Source organism: Antrostomus carolinensis, unplaced genomic scaffold (assembly GCF_000700745.2).
Source record: "Antrostomus carolinensis isolate BGI_N321 unplaced genomic scaffold, ASM70074v2 scaffold529, whole genome shotgun sequence".
In the NCBI taxonomy this organism is placed as follows: domain Eukaryota; kingdom Metazoa; phylum Chordata; class Aves; order Caprimulgiformes; family Caprimulgidae; genus Antrostomus; species Antrostomus carolinensis.
Genome location: NW_010336184.1, coordinates 1 through 18,375, shown reverse-complemented (window position 1 = coordinate 18,375; position 18,375 = coordinate 1). Strand labels below are relative to the sequence as shown.

Below are 18,375 nucleotides of genomic sequence, written 5' to 3'. Positions count from 1 at the left end.
AGGTGGTTTTCTAATCCTAGTCGTTCTGGAAGTCGGTCAAGCAGCTTGAGATCCACACCACATGAGGAACTGGAAAGGCTAGCAGGTAAGACTGTAGGACAATACATGGTCAGATAGCCTCCTTCCATATTCCGTCCTACTCATTCAATAAGAAGATGGCAGATAAAGCTTTAGGATAATGAATTCTCCCACAGTTTAAACACTTGACATTCTTTTGGAAGCTCTTTGAGTAAGCAGCTATAAGTTCTTTTTTTATAAATGTTCTTATCACGCTCCTGATGACTTTCCAGCTGATCTTGGGCAAGGGGTGTGAGGCATAACTTGTCAGTGACATATTGAAGTTGGTTACCAGTGTATGCTCATCTTGAGACATTGGGTTGGTAAACTGATGTCGCAGTGCTCCTGGTTTTGCTGTTTCAGGTCTAGAGCAAGCCATTCTCTCCCCTGGCCAGAACTCTGGAAACTACTTTGCTCCCATTCCATTGGAAGACCACTCTGAAAACAAAGTGGACATCCTAGAAATGCTACAGAAAGCCAAAGTGGATTTAAAACCTCTTCTCTCAAGTCTTTCAGCCAACAAGGAAAAGCTTAGAGAGAGCAGTAAGTGCCTCTTCAGATATTGTCAAGTTCTTGTGATGCAGTATCTCAAGGCAAGAGGCTTGGTATTCTGGAAACCTCAACTGCTGAGTCCAGGAGTAGGAAGTGTTATAGGTTTACTTACACTACCAGTGTTCAACAAACTTCAGTTGTGTCAATATCATCACTGATTCTTTTCATCCTAATCACAGGATGACATCAGGATTCTGTCAGACCACTTTACTGGCCAGTAATAATCATGAGTTAAGATGGTGCAAGTCTGAGTTTCCAGCTTTGTCTATGGCATTTACATAAGCTTTTCATACCAGAGACGGGTAACGTCAGTTCTGAAACTGTCATTTAAACTCTGGCTTTACCAAAAACTTAGTGTAATTCATTCTTGCAAGCATCTATAATGGATCACACTGATCCATTAAGTATCAGTATCTAAAAAGATGAACAGTGGCTTGAGGATGTCAATTTTTTCAAGTGTGTACTGTAAACTTGAACTTCTCAAGACTGCTGTTAGCACTTGAAGCACAGTGATCTGTGCTCACTGTTCAGTACATTAATTAAATAATTAACATAGAGGTACAACATAAGAACTGATTTGTCTTAGTTATGCTAACTTGGCTAGAATCATGGGATTCCGGGGAACTTTGTTAGAATTCACTTTTGCTGGCATCAGCTGTTCTAAACAGAGTTCAGGGCTGACTTTAAACTTAATGTTCAAGGGCACCTCTAAGTTAGGCATTTGCATGTTTGGGCCCATAGCATGCATGGAGGGTACAGAATGCATGTGTTCTTGGAAATCTCCAGGTCTAATTCTAAATTGGTTTCTCTTTGGCAAGCAGCATGTATTGCCATGTAAACCGGATTGAACAAAAAGTGATGCTACTCTGATTTGTGTGAAGTAGCTAGGAAGGAAAGCATCCAAGCACTGCAAATATTCTTAAGTGTCCAGTCTGGGAGTAGGGACTGTTGGCTAACATGTGGAGAACTTAAATAGAACTACAAGTCTCTTCTGTGTTCTGCTTGGTCTGACTTTCCTACTAAAAGCTTTTGAAACGTTGATCCTTACAAACCAAGGATGAAGGAACAAAAACTGTTGGGGAAGCTTCCATTCACTCAAAAGTAGCTGATGTGGGTTCTGTATTCCCATAAAATGCTGTACAGTTCTTCAAGAGTTGTGGAGTTTTCAGGTCAATTCCTCTCTACCAACATCTTATTTTTTTCCTCATGTTCCATACTGCATGTCTGCATCATTGTTTCCTTTTTCCACCTTCTTGCCCAAATTTCCAGTAAATCTTATTTCTTTGAGCCACCATCTGCTACAGCAACCCATGGCATGCTTCTGTCTCTTCTTCTTTCTCTCAAGGTGTCACACCTTGTAATGTGTGTTAGCTGGTCCATAAAGCATGTTTAGCCTTGATGTCAGGCACTGATATTTATATATGCATCCACAGGAAAAACGTACTGCTTAATAACATTTGTACCTTATTCTGGTCATGCCAGCGAATCTTTCTATAGTGGCTTTAATTTCTGAGCAAAAAAATCTATTTCAAACTTTATGCACACCAAACTAAGCATGTAACTGAGTCTCCAAAGTATCTAAAATTTCCAGGTATGTATTCTCTCTACTTACAATAGCTTCAGGCAATTTGACATCACTTATGCTGTGGCTTTAAGACTGTCTGGTCTCTTGGAGTATAAGATAAATGAAACTTTCCTAATTGAAAAGCAACAAACTCGGATGAATTTGTTCTATTAAAAGAGGGTGAAGCTGTAAAATGTAACAACATGCCTTGCAGGATAAATGAAAGCTAGTAAGAACTTAACAGTTGAAACCTAAAAAGGTTCTTACCTGCTTGTAGTTGTGCCTGGCAATACTCCTAATTTGGATATCGGAATATCAGTCTAATCACAGGTTAGATGTGGCTTGACAGCTAGTATGAGTATCAGAAAATAAATGTTTCTGTTCCTTATTTTCAAACAACTTGTATTCAACACCTGCACAGGAATTACTAGCTCACTTGTAAACAGCAGAACCATGGTTTACCAGTATTTCTCCTGTATTTCTCAGCGCATTCAGGAGTTGTACTTTCAGTGGAAGAAGTCGAAGCTGGGCTAAAAGGCCTGAAAGTGGATCAGGAGGGGAAAATTGCTACTCCATTTATGGCTGAACAAATGGAGGAAGCATTGAATGTTGCTGGCTCCAGACAGATCAAGAAAGATGGAGATATGACTGCGTTTAACAAACTAGTCAGCAGCATGAAGGCAAGTGGGACTCTACCTTCACAGCCCAAAGTCAATGTAAGTATCAGACACTTGGCTTGTCTGAACTGTGCTAAGATGTGGGTTATGAACTGGAAACCCCTTACATGAGCCCTCTGATAACATGTGAGCCTCGACTGGCACAGCAGGATGATATTACATATAGCCTTACATTTAGAATATTGTTTCTTGGAGGGGAAAGTAAGAGAGGTACTTAGGTTGTTTTCCCCTAGCCAAAGTAAATGAAAGTGGGGCTTTTTTCAGTTCAGAGTTCACAGGGTTTGATTTCCTGTTAAGTTTCTGAAAGCCTCAGCACTCTAATACTATGCGAGATGTCTAATAATTGGCACCTTGAAAGTGAACCTCTGTGTATAACTAGTCCAATTGATTAATATCTGGACTTGAAGACTATAAATACTTGCCCCCAAAAAAATCTTATATGATGAAGAGGCTGAATCTTCTACTATAGAGGACATTTTGATTAGTGTCTAAGATTCTCCTACACTTGAACTCACCTTTCAGAACCCTATTTAATAAAAACAAATACATCTGTAGAAATAGGTGCTATTTAACATATGTCATCAGTCCACTCTTCGTGGAAGATTTGCTAGTGTTAGTTTAATGGTTGCCTCAGTGCTGCTATTTTAGGCGTCTCTTTTATCATACTTGTAGTATGGGTACAGCTAACACTTACCTGCAGCTCGGATGTCTTGATTTAGTGACTTTTGTTTTGATAAAGGTATGTCACTGCACCATCTAATATTTTAAAACTGTTTGCACTAAGATAAAACAAAACCGAGTAGTTGTTAGCTGAAAGATTAATAGTAAACAACAGATGATACTAAGCTTTAGACTGGGAGAGAATGCAGTATGAAATTTCATCCTGCAACTAACTGGCTAAACAGTGTGCTTGACCCAGAAGCTATCAATACCTACTTCTGGTACCATGAAAGACTTCTAGTAGCCAAGTAATTCTAAAGCATCTGTTTTTCCTGCCAGACTCTACCCAAGGACTTTTAGCCTCATCCCACTTCACTAAAAGATAGTGAAGAATGTAAACTTGGCCTGTGAGAAATTTGCAGACTGATTTCACACTTAAACTGAGACTTTCATTTCTGGCTGTCTCTTTACATTGCCATGTAATTTTGATGCATAAAATAATATCTTAAATAATTTCTCTAATATATGAACACTTTTCAGTTTGTGCATAGTTTCAGTTGACCACTTGGTGCAATGTTTCATCTGTAGGTTACACAATCATATAAATTCATATTATCTTACTCAGACTTGAATAAGGCACATTGAACTGCCTGTATGCAATCCAGCACTAGGCATTTTCTCAGCTAGGGGAGATCTCTGAGCCAGCTCAGCCCTTGACTTTGCTGGAATTTTATTTGGATAATGTATAAACTATGGTTCAAATGGAACAGGTGGAATTATTTCTGTCACTGAGACAAATGTGGCTTGTCTCTTAATCAGTCTGATGCTTGTTGTGTCTACATCTAATTTGTAATGTTTTCACTTTCCTAGCAGAGCCTTGAGAGCCACTTAATGTCACCTCCAGAGATGCCAGGCCAACCTCTATCAAAGAATATTCTGCAGGTACTTCTTACTGAGGGGAAAAGTACTTAAAGGGGCATCCCCAATAGGAAAACAAAAATTATTTGAAAATAAGACATTTAAGGCAATCAGGAGGTCAGGAGTCAGACATGACTCCCTATAGAGGAAAGAGAACTAGTTGCTAGTTCAGTTTACTTAAAAATTTGTCTTGTCATGCTATTTTCCCATGATTACAACTTGAAAAACCTGATTAAGTGCCTAATTCTAAGGGCAATTCAGAATTGGTGTATCTAGTTGCACACATCCACCTTGCATCTTTAACGTGCTATAAATAGTGCAGCCTGTAGTATAGTAAAATGATCTCACTTTTATAAATCATATTCTGAACATTCTTTCATTAATTATTTTTAGGAACTTCTTGGTCCACCCATTACCAGACCTGCTTCATCAAATGTCTTAAGTGGCCTGATAGGTGGTTTGGAACCTGCAGCCTCTTTACTGACACAAAGAGCACCTTCTCCCCCTATTCCACCCGTGTTTCCAACTCGAGCTGCTTCTGCAGATTACCTGCGCCATAGAATATCTTCACCCATTGGTGAGACTGGTTTCAAAACAGTTTGGGTTTTTTAATTACTTAAAATAGTTTTTAAAAATACTTCATAGAACAATAAAAACTTCCTGGCACTTGGTGGACAGCTAAGTCAGTGTCTGCCTCTTGAGTGTAAGATTCCTTTTTTACTTGCCTCTAATGTTAAATTAATCTCCAAAATGTAGATACCTGATCCACTAGGCCTCACAGTAAATTCTGCTGTGGAATAATGTGTTCAGCTACTGTGTAGGAAGCCAGTTTTCAGGGACTACTTGGCCATTTGTATTGCAAAACACTACTGGTAGCCTCCTTGTAGCTCTTCAGCCTAGTGACAAGGAAGAGACTCTATGTAGGTTAAGGGATGAGCTGAGAGTCTTCACAGGGAATCCTTAATTTGTGTAGAATTGTTTATCTTAGGGATATATATATTGAAAGAAACTGTTAGTCCTTTTAAATACAACTGTTGAATATTCTTTAGGTTTTGGACAAGGTTCTCAGCAATTGCTTGGGGATCCATTTCCAGGTGTAAGGAAGCCCATGAGTCCAGTTGCTGCACAGGTTAGATGAAATGCTTTTCACTTAATGTGATTTTAATCTCTCTTTATATTGTGTGGTTTAGAACTAACTTGTGGAAACACCTACTTAGCTGTTCTGTTCAGATATTTATGCTTAATTCAGTTTGCTGAATGTGAGGGTGCAGAGTCTCAAAACCTCATTGCAATTGAACCCATCTCAGAGTACTTCAAGGACAAGATTTTCTGAAACTTTTGTTGAAACTATTGTCTGTCAATAAAACAGATGGCTGTTGATGGGCAGACATTTTGTGTAGACATTAGTAGCTATAGCAGTAAATCTTAAGTACCTTTTAAAAAAACCCAGTCAAATACAAGCTTTGATTTGTGTGGTTTTTGTATAACTCTGCTTCAGATGAGTCCCTTGGAAATACAGCAGGCTGCGTTAGAGGGACTAGCGTTGCCACATGACTTAGCCATACAGGCAGCAAACTTCTATCAGCATGGCTTTGGAAAACCACAAATGGACAAAAGCAGAGATGGCTACAGAAACAGGTGAGTATCTGACTGCAAAATGTAAGGAGTATGCTGTCAACTGGTCTTTAATGTATTTTCTTTCACTAGAGATTAGTACTAGTGACTCAAGCTTGTACTGGTTCTTGGCAATCCTGCCTTCCATTCTGTGCCAAGAGTAGAGCTGCTTCTTACTGACTTCCTGTCTGTTAACAGGCAGCAGCGAGTGGCTAAATCACCTGCACCAGGACACAGAGGGAATGCATCTTCTCCAGCCCCTACAGCATCCATTACTAGCATGGTCAGTACTTAATGTATAATGATTGTAGAGAAAAATCTGTCACAAGTGTCTACAGTAACTGGATTACAGCAGTTGTAACTGATGGGAGGAAGGGAGGCCATGGAGTTAATCATATTCACGTTATATCAGTGGTGACGTGATACAAGAATGAATTACGCCTCATGCTTAATTGGATGTCTTCACTTTGGAAAACAGCCTTTTCTGACCACTGTCTTATCTAAAAACTGAAGAAGCACCATTAATATTACCTTGGCCTGGTCTTTTGAAACTGAAATAAGATAACTATGAAAACTCAGGCTCTTGTACTTTGGTACTGAAGTCTTCAGAAGACAAGTGCTGAAAGCCATTAGCTTCCTCAGAGAACACTGGTCTTCAGCTAAGTGTCTGTAGGTTGAAAGATTACCTAGGAGCCTCTCAAAGCCAAGGTGTTGCCTCACTGCCTTCAGTACTAGGTAGAATGCTGCTTTGATCTGAATTTTCCAATTAATTGGTCCAGTACTTGCTTGCAGCTCGGGACCAACACAGACTATCAGCTGTTAAATCAAACAAGTACTTTTGTTTGTGTACCAAATGGGTGACTTTCACAGATGCTGTGTAACTGAATGGGGAAAAAATACAAATGAGGCAATAGTTTTCTGCAGATCAGTCAGTCCTGAGTTAATACAGGTAAGGCAGCTCTGAGGAACTCCTGTTGAGCTGCTGTTCTGAACCAATGGCAAAGAAATCAGCAGTAATTTAAAATACAGCTCATCTGTTTTGTTCCAAGCCTGTTAAGGTACATTTAACTTTGAGAACATTTGCTGGCTTTAATTAAAGGTATCAGATTTCTGTAAAAGCTAAAGAGAAGTGCTTAAACTATAGAATAAATCTATGAAATGAGGTGAAGTAAAATCACAGGCACACAGTGGCTGATTCAGAAGAGCTTTAAACGGAAAGATGTGCTAGAATTGGTGTCTACCCACATCTAAGGTAGTGTGGCCTAAATAATCAGCACTGAGTAAAACATTGCTTCATACTATGTTCTCTGCAGCTCTCTCCTTCCTTTACACCTACCTCGGTGATTCGCAAGATGTATGAGAGCAAGGAAAAAAGCAAAGAGGAGCCTGTTTCTGGGAAGATGAAAATCAGTGATGGTAAAGATGAAAATCAGAGGCCAAATGAAGGTATTGTAATGGCTTTAAAATTACACACACAAGAGAGATTTGGAATAGGATCAAAAAGCTTCAGCACATAATGTGCCCAAGCTAACTTTAGACATTCCTGATTCATGGAAATGAGGAGAGTGTAGAAATGAGCCTGTAATAAGAGGAAGGGTTAGAGCTATGGAGGGGACACACTTCCAAGTGCAGTCTTCCAGCAGTGTTGGGTTTAAATCCACTTTTTTTACCTGTCAGTTTGGGAGCAGTAGTGACATTAAGAGGCCTGGACCAACACTGTTTCTTTGCAACTGATCTTGATTAACAAGCATATTAACAATAATGCTCCCATATCTCTCCACACCAGTAACTGAACACAAGCACCTTACAGCTCCCTTGAGACATCTTAACTAAACAGTCAAAGATGAGACCAATTAAGCTCTTTTAAGTGTAGCAGATCAAGGAAGCATTTTGTCACCCTAACTGATGTAAGTGGCTGTTAAAGGAAACGCTTGATACTAATTGTCTGACCCAGTATGACTAACATGCCTAACTGCCATGACATTTACTTCAGTGCTGGTCACTACAGAGGTAGCTTGTTGCTCCTATTGTACTGTTAGTTGACATTTTTCCTTTTAGCACTCCAACTATGACTGCTACTGGTAGCAGATGATTCAAAGATATTTTAGGCCTTGTCTAGCTGATCTAGATGGTCTGTGGAAGTAGCTTCCTGAGGTGTTTTAGTGTTCAAATCTTGCTAAGCAGATGTCAGACATAGAAAGCTGCTGCTAACCCCTAGACACATCTAAACAGAAAAACCACTTCGGGCTAGATTTCTGAGATAACTCCAAATCACAGTGTTGTCTAGGGATGATCCCTTGTACCTCCTGTCTCCTTTGGGACTGACTCATCCATGCTGCCAGTTCAAATTTCTAAAGAAGGAGGAAAGATAAGAATTAAAGGTGGAGTTACTGCCAATTCTGACCTAATTTAAGCTCACTGTCAAGGGATTTCTGTGGAACATATTCCTTCTCATTACTATTTTCAAATAATTTTGCCAAAAGCATCCAGGAAAGACAGATGCTTACTATAAAATATATATGACTAAAGTTCATATATATAAGTTCAGCTAGTCCTGGAATCTGGCTATCAAATCCGGTCATTAGCTTTAATTTTCAGTAGGTGTAATCTCTAGCTGTGGACTATAATAGTTGTATTCAATTCTAGCTACAGATAACCTACTGTCTAGTTCTGTGGAGAATGCAGATCAAGAAACTTTGCCCACCTTAGGTACCAAACTACCTGCACTGCAACGCTCTGCATGTTCCACACCTCTTACCCAAGCAAATCGTTGCACCAAAGAGCAAGACTACAGGCCTAAATCAACTGGTAGAAAGACTCCTACAATGGCCTCCCCAGTACCAGGAGGCCCTTTTCTTCGTCCTGTTCATCAAGTACCCCTTGTTCCCCATGTACCAATTGTACGACCTGCTCATCAACTGCATCCAGGATTGGTCCAGAGAATGCTGGCGCAGGGGGTTCATCCGCAACACCTTCCTCTACTGCAAGCAGGTAATCCATACTTGTTTCCCTTAAGTTAATGCATGTTCTCTGTAAGACTGTGTTAGGAACAGCACAAACTGCTACTCCTTACTGGTAATGTTTATTACATCAAAACTTACCTTTAAATCCAGGCAATAAATTCCAACCTGTCTAAATACAGAAATGTTTATTTTGCTTTAAGTTCCTTGTGCTTATTAAGTAAGAAGTTTCCTCACTCTTGTTCAACAGGTATGCTTCCTCCTGGAGTGGACCTGTCTCACTTGCAGGGAATATCTGCTCCCATCCTTGGCCAGCCTTTCTACCCGCTGCCAACAGCCAGCCATCACATGTTAAATCCACGCTCTGGGACACCTTTGCAGCTAGCGATGATGCAACAGCAGTTACAACGATCAGGTAGGCCAAAATATAAAGCTGGGGAGGGGCTTTTTACAAAGGCAGGTAGTGATAGAACAAGGGGAAATGGCTTTAAACTGGAAGAGGGGAGGTTTAGATTAGATATTAGGAAGAAATTCTTTGGTGTGAGGGTGGTGAGACACTGGCCCAGGTTGGCCAGAGAAGCTGTGGCTGCTCCTCCCTGGAAGTGTTGAAGGCCAGGCTGGATGAGGCTTTGAGCAACCTGGTCTAGTGGAAGGTGTCCCTGCTGATGGCAGGGGGGTTGGGACTGGATGAGCTTTAGGGTCCCTTCCAGCCCAAACCAGTCTGGGATTCTATAAAGCAGGAGCGTGAGGTTTAGAACACTGACTGGCCTGCTCTGTACTATACTTGTTGGCCTGTTTCAGTATACTGGGCTAACAGGAAGCTACTTTGGTAATCTATATATTTGTAATCACTACTGTTGTGTGGGTATCAGGACAGTTTTGGCTACTGCAGGCTCTTATGCCAGAAGAAAGTCCCAAGTGAAGGATTCAGTTTCAAGATACGTGTTGCTATTGACAGACCTTCCTTTTGCAGTGCGTGTGCAGTCTCCTTCCTTGCTGGGTGAGAGAGGCCACCCATTGTCTCAAATAAAAAGCTATTTGATGCTGATGTTCCAGTTAAAACCTACATGATGCTGTGTCCAGAACTGGCAGTGTCAGGCAGTTTATGGGAGTACTAACCAGAATAAACATGTGGGGTCTGGATTTCCCAGGGCTCATAGAATGAGTGAAAGCCACATGCAGCTCATGTGCCTCATCAGGTGATTGCCCTAGGCCAGATCTCAGTGTTGGGTGAACATATTACTCCACCTCTAATAGCTTTACATTTCACAGGCACTGGAGCACAGGGATCACCCACTGGTGCACAAACAGCCTCTCAGAACGTGCTGTCTCGGACTGGATTATCTCATGGGCACACACAGCTTGACCATCGCCCCAGCCAGAGAAGTGGCTCTCCCATTGGCCTTGCAAAATGGTTTGGTTCAGATGTCTTGCAGCAGCCTCTCCCTTCCATGCCATCCAAAGTCATCAGTGTAGATGAACTGGAATACCGGCAGTGAACAGTGACCACTGGGTGGGACACTTGTGATTCTTTAGACTGGATAAAAATGTCCATAGTCAGGACTTCACCTCTGTTTGTTTTTTGGGGCTTTTATTTTTAGCACTCTGTGCAGAATTTCTTTTTGAGAGACTAAAGCACATGGCACCTGTCCTGGTCTCATGTCTGCATCAAGACTAAAGGATCCATTGTGGCTTGAATAGTGAAGCCTGAAGAAATTTAGATGCAAGACAAAGCCAGTTTAATTCTGGAAGTGTCTATTTTTTGTTTTTGTAAGATATGTGAATGAAGTGCTGATATTCTCCAGTGTAGAGGTAGCAGCTATGGATTCCTCCTGCAGAAAACTAAATGTATAGACCCTTGTGTACAGACTTGTGTATAAACAATCTTTTGTATATATACACATAGAATAGCCTTTTTGAATCTATACAGCTGTACATAAGAGTAGCTGGTAACAGTTGAGCTTTAGTTGTGCCTATGGTTTGGATCTTTCTCCATTGTACATGTGGGACTTTCTTTAAGATTAAAGTTGCATATCCTAAATGTGAGTGAACAGGATAAAGTTGCTTTGCCTTTTCTTGCTGCTCATCTCCTCTAGGTCTCCCTCTCACATTCTTCTGTCACATACTGTGCTAGCTCAAGTGTCAAAGTAAAAAGCCCACGTCTTGCTCTCTGTATAACAAAGGTCCGATTCCTTGTGTGTATGACTCTTGCCATCAAATGAGTTTTGTTTAGTCTTCAAACAGCCTTGAGGATGGGACCTCCTACAGGAACAATAAAACCAGATCTTCAGTCTGCCATAAGCAAAGAGACTGTAGGTACCTACTGGTCATAGCTCTTTCAAGAAGGCTGGTGCAGTATTTTCCTTGTTTTAATCTTTCAAACCAGTTACTAAAGGTCATCAAAATGGAGCCTTTGAATCCTCACCCTTCAGCTCCTGAGTTACAGCTGTGGTATGTTCTACTCTGCTTTCAGTTCTATTGATAGAAGGGAGTCCCAAGAACTGTCCTCAATCTAGTGTGCATCAACTGATGGATGCAATTACTGTGAAACTTGCCTTTGGAGTCTTGTTCTGTGGCTTGAAAGGGGGAGGATGGGGTTGTTTTGTGATCTTACTGTGTATATTTGGTTTTAAAATACTATGTTCCTTTTAAGCCTGTTTCACTTTCCTGAACAGATAAGTGTTCTCTTCCATCCTTCTACTGCATGGTTCCTCACTTCACTTTCTCACTTGTGTTGAGTCTAGTACTGCTGTCATGTCCTCTATCTAGCTTAGGCCATTGTGCTCTTTTAAAAAAGGTGAAAGCAAAACCAGAATTATCACGGACTTGCTCTTTCTTAGGTCTCACTGAATGCAAAACCAGCAGCAGGAAAAAAAAAAGTAATCACTTGACTGTATTATAACAATTGCCAGCATGCTGTGGTGGGTTTGGTTCAGTCCAGCAGAGACAATGTTGTACAGAAATAGCAAGCTGAAAATTTCCAATGTGGAATCTGTTGGGGGGTCACCCATACTTCTAGTGGTTGTTCCTAAAACAATCTGTGTAAAACATGCAATCACCAGCTTGTCCTTGTAAGATTGTTTTCATACTTTTTTAACTTGACACTTTCCCAGTAACATTCTGTAAATAAAGTTGATTCTACCAGCTGTCTGTATCAACTGCTCTTGAACTAAACTATAATGGCAGTAACTGATTCATTTTTAGCATTGTTCTTGTGTGTAAGCTAAAACCATGTTCTGCAGAAAACTTCAACTTTAGTTTATCTTCCATGTGTGGGGAGAGGACCAGTCTGCTCTAGTGAGGCCAGTTACCTCCATCAAAGACATACAGTGGAACTGCTGTATTTAAATGTTTTGTACAGCCATGGTTAAGTGCAGGCAATGAGATTCCAGTGCACTAGCAGAACCTGTAAAACAAACCAGCTCTAAAGAAAGAGTGAATGGGGTTCACTTTGGCTCTGTTCTGCACAGCAGCAGCTCACTTAGGTAGGAACCTAAGCTTAAAAAAAGTATTAGGGAAAATGCTTTTTTTTACCAGGCTGAGTAGCAACCACTGTTGCAAGGATTTAGTGCTTGAAGGAGTGTCTGAAATCAGTGTACTTCTCTTTACATTTTACATGCATAGTAACATCAAAGGGAGCATTTTTGATACATTTAACTAAGCACTCTCTCCTTTTTGTAGGAGAGCAAATGCTAGAGGCTAAGGCATTTGATAAGCTTTTTGCTCATGTTAGAGCTCCTAATTTTATTCATTTTATTAAAAAGTAACAGAACCACTGCTTTGAGAGGAGCCTGCTTCTCTGTGCAACTTACTTGACTTCTCTAAACTAAGCAGGAAATTCTTTTAAGAAAACTTAAAAGCTCAGTCATGAACACAAGTATCTAGTTTACTTCCACTTGTATAAACAACTGAAAAAGTGACTGCTTATGAGCAGAACCTCCAGTCTTTTCCCCAACCACAGGACTATTAATAGTCTTGAAGTATTCAAACAAGAACATTTCAGATTAAGGCAGCCAGAGCTAGAACTCTGTATCCTCTAGCATTGTTTCACAAGATAAGGTTCTCCAGCCTCTGCTTTTCATCTTTTGTTCTAATCCCTAATGTGTGAATTTTTTTCCCAATTGGATAGACATGTACATGCAGCAGATACCAAACTTCTTGGTAAGATTTTGCCCTTGTGAAAGTCTCACTTAACATGAGTTTCTCATCTGTAAGTTCTGCCAGAATGGGACACTGCAGTACAAGTTGACCAGGAACATGAGTTTTGCCATGCAGTAAGGGACTACCATAAAAACCCCATTTCCTCTAGGTTTGAAAGAAATGGCCTGTTCTTTGTCACTTACAACTAAAGACAAATTTCAGGCACAGTGGCAAACAGTGTCAGAGCAACTTTATTTCTTCACAATCTGAATAACATCCTCATCTTCAAGAGTATGGTCTTTACCAACTTTTTGAGGGTTATGTTTAACAGAGGAACCCCAGACCAGTGCACTGAAAGGAGAAAAATACCAAATTGAAAAGGCTTAGAAGTATAATACACAAACAGCAGAACAAAAGCTATTTTAGTCACCAAACTAATACAGAAAGCAATGCTTAGGAGCTATTTTTATTCTCCTACAACTACCTGGATGAGTGGTCTGTGTGAAACAGAGTACAAGCAGATCAAAGCATGAAGTCATCCAAAATACTTAGGCATACAGGACAATGGCCTGCAATGTTGCATCTGGCCCTACTTTCATATCTAAAGAAAAACATCTTCCTTGTAAAAGAAATTTATGCAGGAAGGCATAGGAGTATCCAACAGTAATGGAAGTATTAAGTGTAATTATCATAGGGAAATCTAGTCTAGTCAACATTTAAAAAAAAAAAAATGTAAAAAAAAATCCTGTTTTCCTTTCTAGTTTACAAGCAAAGGAAAGAATATAGCAGGAGGCAGATTATTTTCTATTCTCTATAAATTCTTAATTTGCAATAATACTTACTATTTAAAGTCTTTAATGAGATTTTTGTGGATCTTCATGCAAAAATCCTCCACTGTGGTCTTGCAGTAAGGTAGTACCACAGGAGAGGTGTAGTCTGGGAGCTGCCCTTTAGGTTTGGTGTAGCTGTAATGCAGATGGAACAGTCAGTCAATACCAAAACCTCCTCTTCTCTTTCAACCCACCATGAAATTTCATTGTCATTCGCACTGTCATCGTAGGTGCTTGTGCCAAGTTCCACTATTTCAGTGGTAACAACAGATACCCTGTCAATTGTTTGGTGTTCTTAAGCTGAAAATGTATCTGGGTAGCTAATGACTGCAGCTGGTTTCTCCCTTGTAACTGCAAAGGTTTTTCCCTAATAAGCTTTCTGTACTTGCTTAAAAGATGAAATGTAAAAGAACATCTACAGTATTATGGTTCCAAATTGTGATTTTTTTTTTTTCTCCTGTGAAAAACTCAATGTATATTAGGAAAAAAACTGACAAAGTCTATAGCCCAGGTAACTAGACATACTAAATCCCTTTTTACAATAGATTTTATATTGTCACAAGAAGATAGATACCAGTTTAAAAGACTGCAATTACTGTATTATGAGTACTAATAGATTCATTTGTCAATTCATCTAAAGAAATGCTGAAGTGCTAGATGAAGAACTAAATTCAGTTCTGTTAAAGAGCTGAATGCATGACAGACTGAAAAGAGGACTGCCTCTGAAATTCACAACTTTGCACTAAGGTTGACAGGAATTCCATGCTTTCAGAAATTTTTTAAGATGTACTTTGGACTTAGTTTCACAAGGTCCTCATTTAATCCCCCTACAAGTTCAAAACGTAGCACTTGTGACTGTTAAGAAACTGTCCATCACACAACAGACGAAGAGCACAGTTCCCGATTTACAGAGTAAACACACTTCAGTGACAAAAGACATCATCATTTGAAAGCTAGCAAAAAACCATTCTAAAATAATCATAATTCATCCATTCTTGAGACATTCTTCAGTCTCAGCCTCACACTTCACTCTACAGAAGGCAGCAATTGGGACTCACATTCGTACTAGCTTCAAGTAGTCCCAAATTTTCTCCAGCAGATCATCAAAGTTCCAGCGGTGATGAGCAGATATCGGTACACAGTGGGGTACTTTGTAAATAATATCTAGTTCCTCGATGGAAATTTGGTCAATTTTATTTAGGACGTAAATGCATGGGATGTAAACCCTGCAAAGAGAAGGCAATACTGTTAGAGCAGCCTAGCAGCAATACACTGCTTCTGAGAAAGCTTCATTTTTTAGAAGGACAGTAAGGTGCTAAACAGCACCTGTTGATACCACATTGCTAGTTTAGCTTCTGTGGGAAGCAAACCTCAGAGACCTCTTTTCTTTGGAATATAAATTGCAAGTATGCCAAACCCAGGGTGCCAACAGTACCTGTTCCCTTCAACAACGTCAATTAGGTCGTCAGCAGTGGCATCGCTGCGCAGTGTGACATCAGCATTGTGAATTTTATACTCTGCTAAGATGCTCTTCACTGTTTCAGTATCCAGCTCACTCTGAGGACACTGAATGTAGACACAGTATTAAGGAATGGAAGAGTTTACAGTCAAATTCAAGTACTACAATTAATAATGCTATCACCTAGCAATCACTGCATATAGATTACTATAAATAATAGCTGCAATGTAAATTATTGGACTTGACTATGATTTTACCATCGTTAGCCTCAGGAGAGGGGAAAAAAGATATAAATCATAAACAGCTTTATTTATATTAATGCTGCACCGATAGCTGCCATCAGACACTTCAGAAGCAGTGTTTCCCGTCAATCTGCGACGAGCTGCAATACAAACCCATGTTCTACTAGTTCAGTGCCCAGAGAACTACATGTCAGGTACTTAAATCTCAGAGCTGAGTTCTGATTTTTAGTATCTCTGGCTATTTCTATGCTTTAAAGATTCAGTGGTAAATGGGAAATGAGGAGTAGTCGAGGTTGCAAGGCCTGGAACTCTGAGCAATCTTCTCCAGAAGAATGCTGTAGCTACCACGCATGATGCAGTTTTTGCACACTCTCCTTTGGTCCTCAGAACTTGTAATTATTGGAAAGCAACCAAGCGTCTGATTTGGGGGTGGGGAGGTGGTCAGGCTCCTAGGACAGGTATGGGTGGCCTCCAGGAAAAGTAACTACAGCACAGTACAGTTCAACTTCTAAAGAAGTCATAGCACAGGAATGGTCCCAGGCACACTATTAACTGCAAATGCCTCTCTTCAAGCAATTTTTTTTAAATTTTGGTTAAAAAAAACTTCCAACTTACTGTGGCTGTAAGGTTAATGCCTCCTTTATCCTTTTTTTTAAAGCCAATATTGGGGGGCTTACTATTCAGACGAATTCCAAATCCTTCCAGTTCATTCTCAATTATTTTCTTGTGACCAAGGGGTTTCAGCACATCCAGAACAATCAGAATGAGATTACAGGTTCGAGCAACTAAGAATCAGAAAAAGAAAGTCATCTCTCAAAGGAGTACGCCCAGACAGTGTGAGACAAAACAACACAAAATATGGCTCGGTGGACTGATGACAACATTAAACATATAAATCAGCCTGAAGGCCAGCACATTAGTTATTTTTAAATTCCAGTATAAGACTTAAGTTTTGTAGTGCTGGCCAAGCATCACTAATGCACAGATTCTTACATGTTATAAGAATCACAGAGGCTGGAAAAATCTTCCTTCCTGTCTACATTCAGACCCCGGACTGATGACAATAAGCCAGGTGAAGAAATGAAGACAGCAGCCTTATTTAATATGGGCTCACAACTGCCTTCAAAATTGGTAATATACCTTCCCTGCCGTGTCAACGCAGAGCACAAACTCAGCAAATACATAAAGCCAGAACTGAAACAGAATGAAATGAAAATGGCTACTGCTTTACAGCAGGCAGCTCAATTCCAGCAATTCCAGCACACAACTCAGCTTTTTAAAGACAGCAGAAACAGTGATTCAACCCTTCATTCTCAGAAGCTGTACTAACCAAACCAGTGATAGGATGCTGCCTCCAGCTCCAATATCCTCACCTGCAATGACTTGCCGTCCTCTGCCTTTACCATCCTTGGCACCTTCAATAATTCCTGGGAGATCAAGTAGCTATTTGTTCAGAGGAAGAAAAGTAACTCATGAGAAAAATGTTTTTCTTCATGGAGAAAATAAATCCTACTTTTATGTTTCTCCTAAACCAGCTGACTCTACTGCAAATCTGAATAGAATATGGCAAAATTGTTTCCCCTTTGATTCTTACATATTGTATTATCCCTGATGCCCTATCATCTCATAGGGATGAGAACTACCATAGATGAGAACTACCATAGACACTTCTCCCCAGAGCAAGTGAAAAGCAGGATAAAATGAGTACCTCATGGAAACACTTCCAATGTATTCTCAAGCACTTCTACATGTCACTTCTAACCTGCTAATGTCAGGCTAGACCATTCAGCCGTAACACCACTGTATCTACATACACAATCTTATCCTCACAGACAGAAAAAGACCTCACCTGTATCTTTGCTCCTTTGTATCTAATGACTCCAGGCACAGTCGTTAGCGTAGTGAATTCATATGCTGCCACTTCAGAGTATACACCAGCAAGATTACTTAGAAGAGTAGATTTCCCCACTGATGGAAAACCCACAAACCCAATTCGGGCATCACCTGTCTTTGCAACATCAAAACCTGCAAACAAGGAGTAAAAATATTTGTTTAAAGATTGACATTTTCTGTCTTCTAAGGAACCAGACAGCAGTGCCACTATTACTTTTAATATTTCCAGAGTCAGGTAACCTTCCCTACAAGGAGGATGAGAGCATGAAATAGAGAGGTCACAATCTATATTGCTTTGCACCACCTTGTCTGTTTAACACTCCATAGCATGTACCTGTCAGTAAAGCGTAGGCTGCAAGGCTTCCCTTCCCCAGTGAGCTATACTTGACTTGAGTGTAGGTGGAGCATTCCCTTTAAGCATTGCAGCTTAGACAATTCACACTTTTATATATAAAAATAGGTGGCTCCTGCAAGATGCTTCATCACATAAAACCCCAAAGACTTCTGCAAATACCGGATTCTATCAGCCAAAAGGCAGAAGCCCTTTCATTTACACTTCAACAAGGGGTCCCCTCCAAAGCCCGGGAAAGGGCCACCAGCCACGGCTGAGGTCCTGTACCGGGAGGCACAAGGGGGAAAGAAGAAGGTTGCTCCGATTTACTCAGCAGACAGTCTGACACGATCTAAGCAGACTAGAGCCACCCCCGTTGATCCATTTCCGTCACACACCCCGCACGTCGACAGCGAGGAGCGGCCACTTCTGCAGAGGCGGCCGGAGCCTTCCCGCAGAACAACGCACCTTCCCCGGG

The 18,375-nt window shown here is 40.4% G+C and overlaps 2 protein-coding genes across 2 annotated transcripts in view; one reads left to right on the top strand and one right to left on the bottom strand.

The window, feature by feature from the left end:
• The window catches only part of EIF4ENIF1 (eukaryotic translation initiation factor 4E nuclear import factor 1), a 22,443-nt gene extending 10,297 nt beyond the window's left edge, over positions 1-12,146 (top strand). The window contains exons 8-19 of the mRNA XM_010174742.2: positions 3-85; positions 421-600; positions 2,660-2,889; positions 4,381-4,452; positions 4,822-5,005; positions 5,478-5,557; positions 5,927-6,066; positions 6,241-6,325; positions 7,356-7,488; positions 8,695-9,033; positions 9,253-9,417; positions 10,260-12,146. Of these exons, the coding sequence (XP_010173044.1) occupies positions 3-85; positions 421-600; positions 2,660-2,889; positions 4,381-4,452; positions 4,822-5,005; positions 5,478-5,557; positions 5,927-6,066; positions 6,241-6,325; positions 7,356-7,488; positions 8,695-9,033; positions 9,253-9,417; positions 10,260-10,501 (1,933 nt within the window). The 3' untranslated portion in view covers positions 10,502-12,146. The remainder of the gene's footprint in view (positions 1-2; positions 86-420; positions 601-2,659; positions 2,890-4,380; positions 4,453-4,821; positions 5,006-5,477; positions 5,558-5,926; positions 6,067-6,240; positions 6,326-7,355; positions 7,489-8,694; positions 9,034-9,252; positions 9,418-10,259) is intronic.
• A 1,234-nt stretch (positions 12,147-13,380) lies between these two features.
• Positions 13,381-17,698, bottom strand: DRG1 (developmentally regulated GTP binding protein 1; the record flags this gene model as incomplete). The annotated part of the gene is made up of 7 exons (XM_010174741.1): positions 13,381-13,493; positions 13,985-14,107; positions 15,031-15,198; positions 15,408-15,538; positions 16,289-16,458; positions 17,047-17,116; positions 17,523-17,698. Coding segments are annotated over 7 exons (938 nt in total), but the record flags the coding sequence as incomplete, so codon positions are not given.
• Positions 17,699-18,375: the final 677 nt, after the last annotated feature.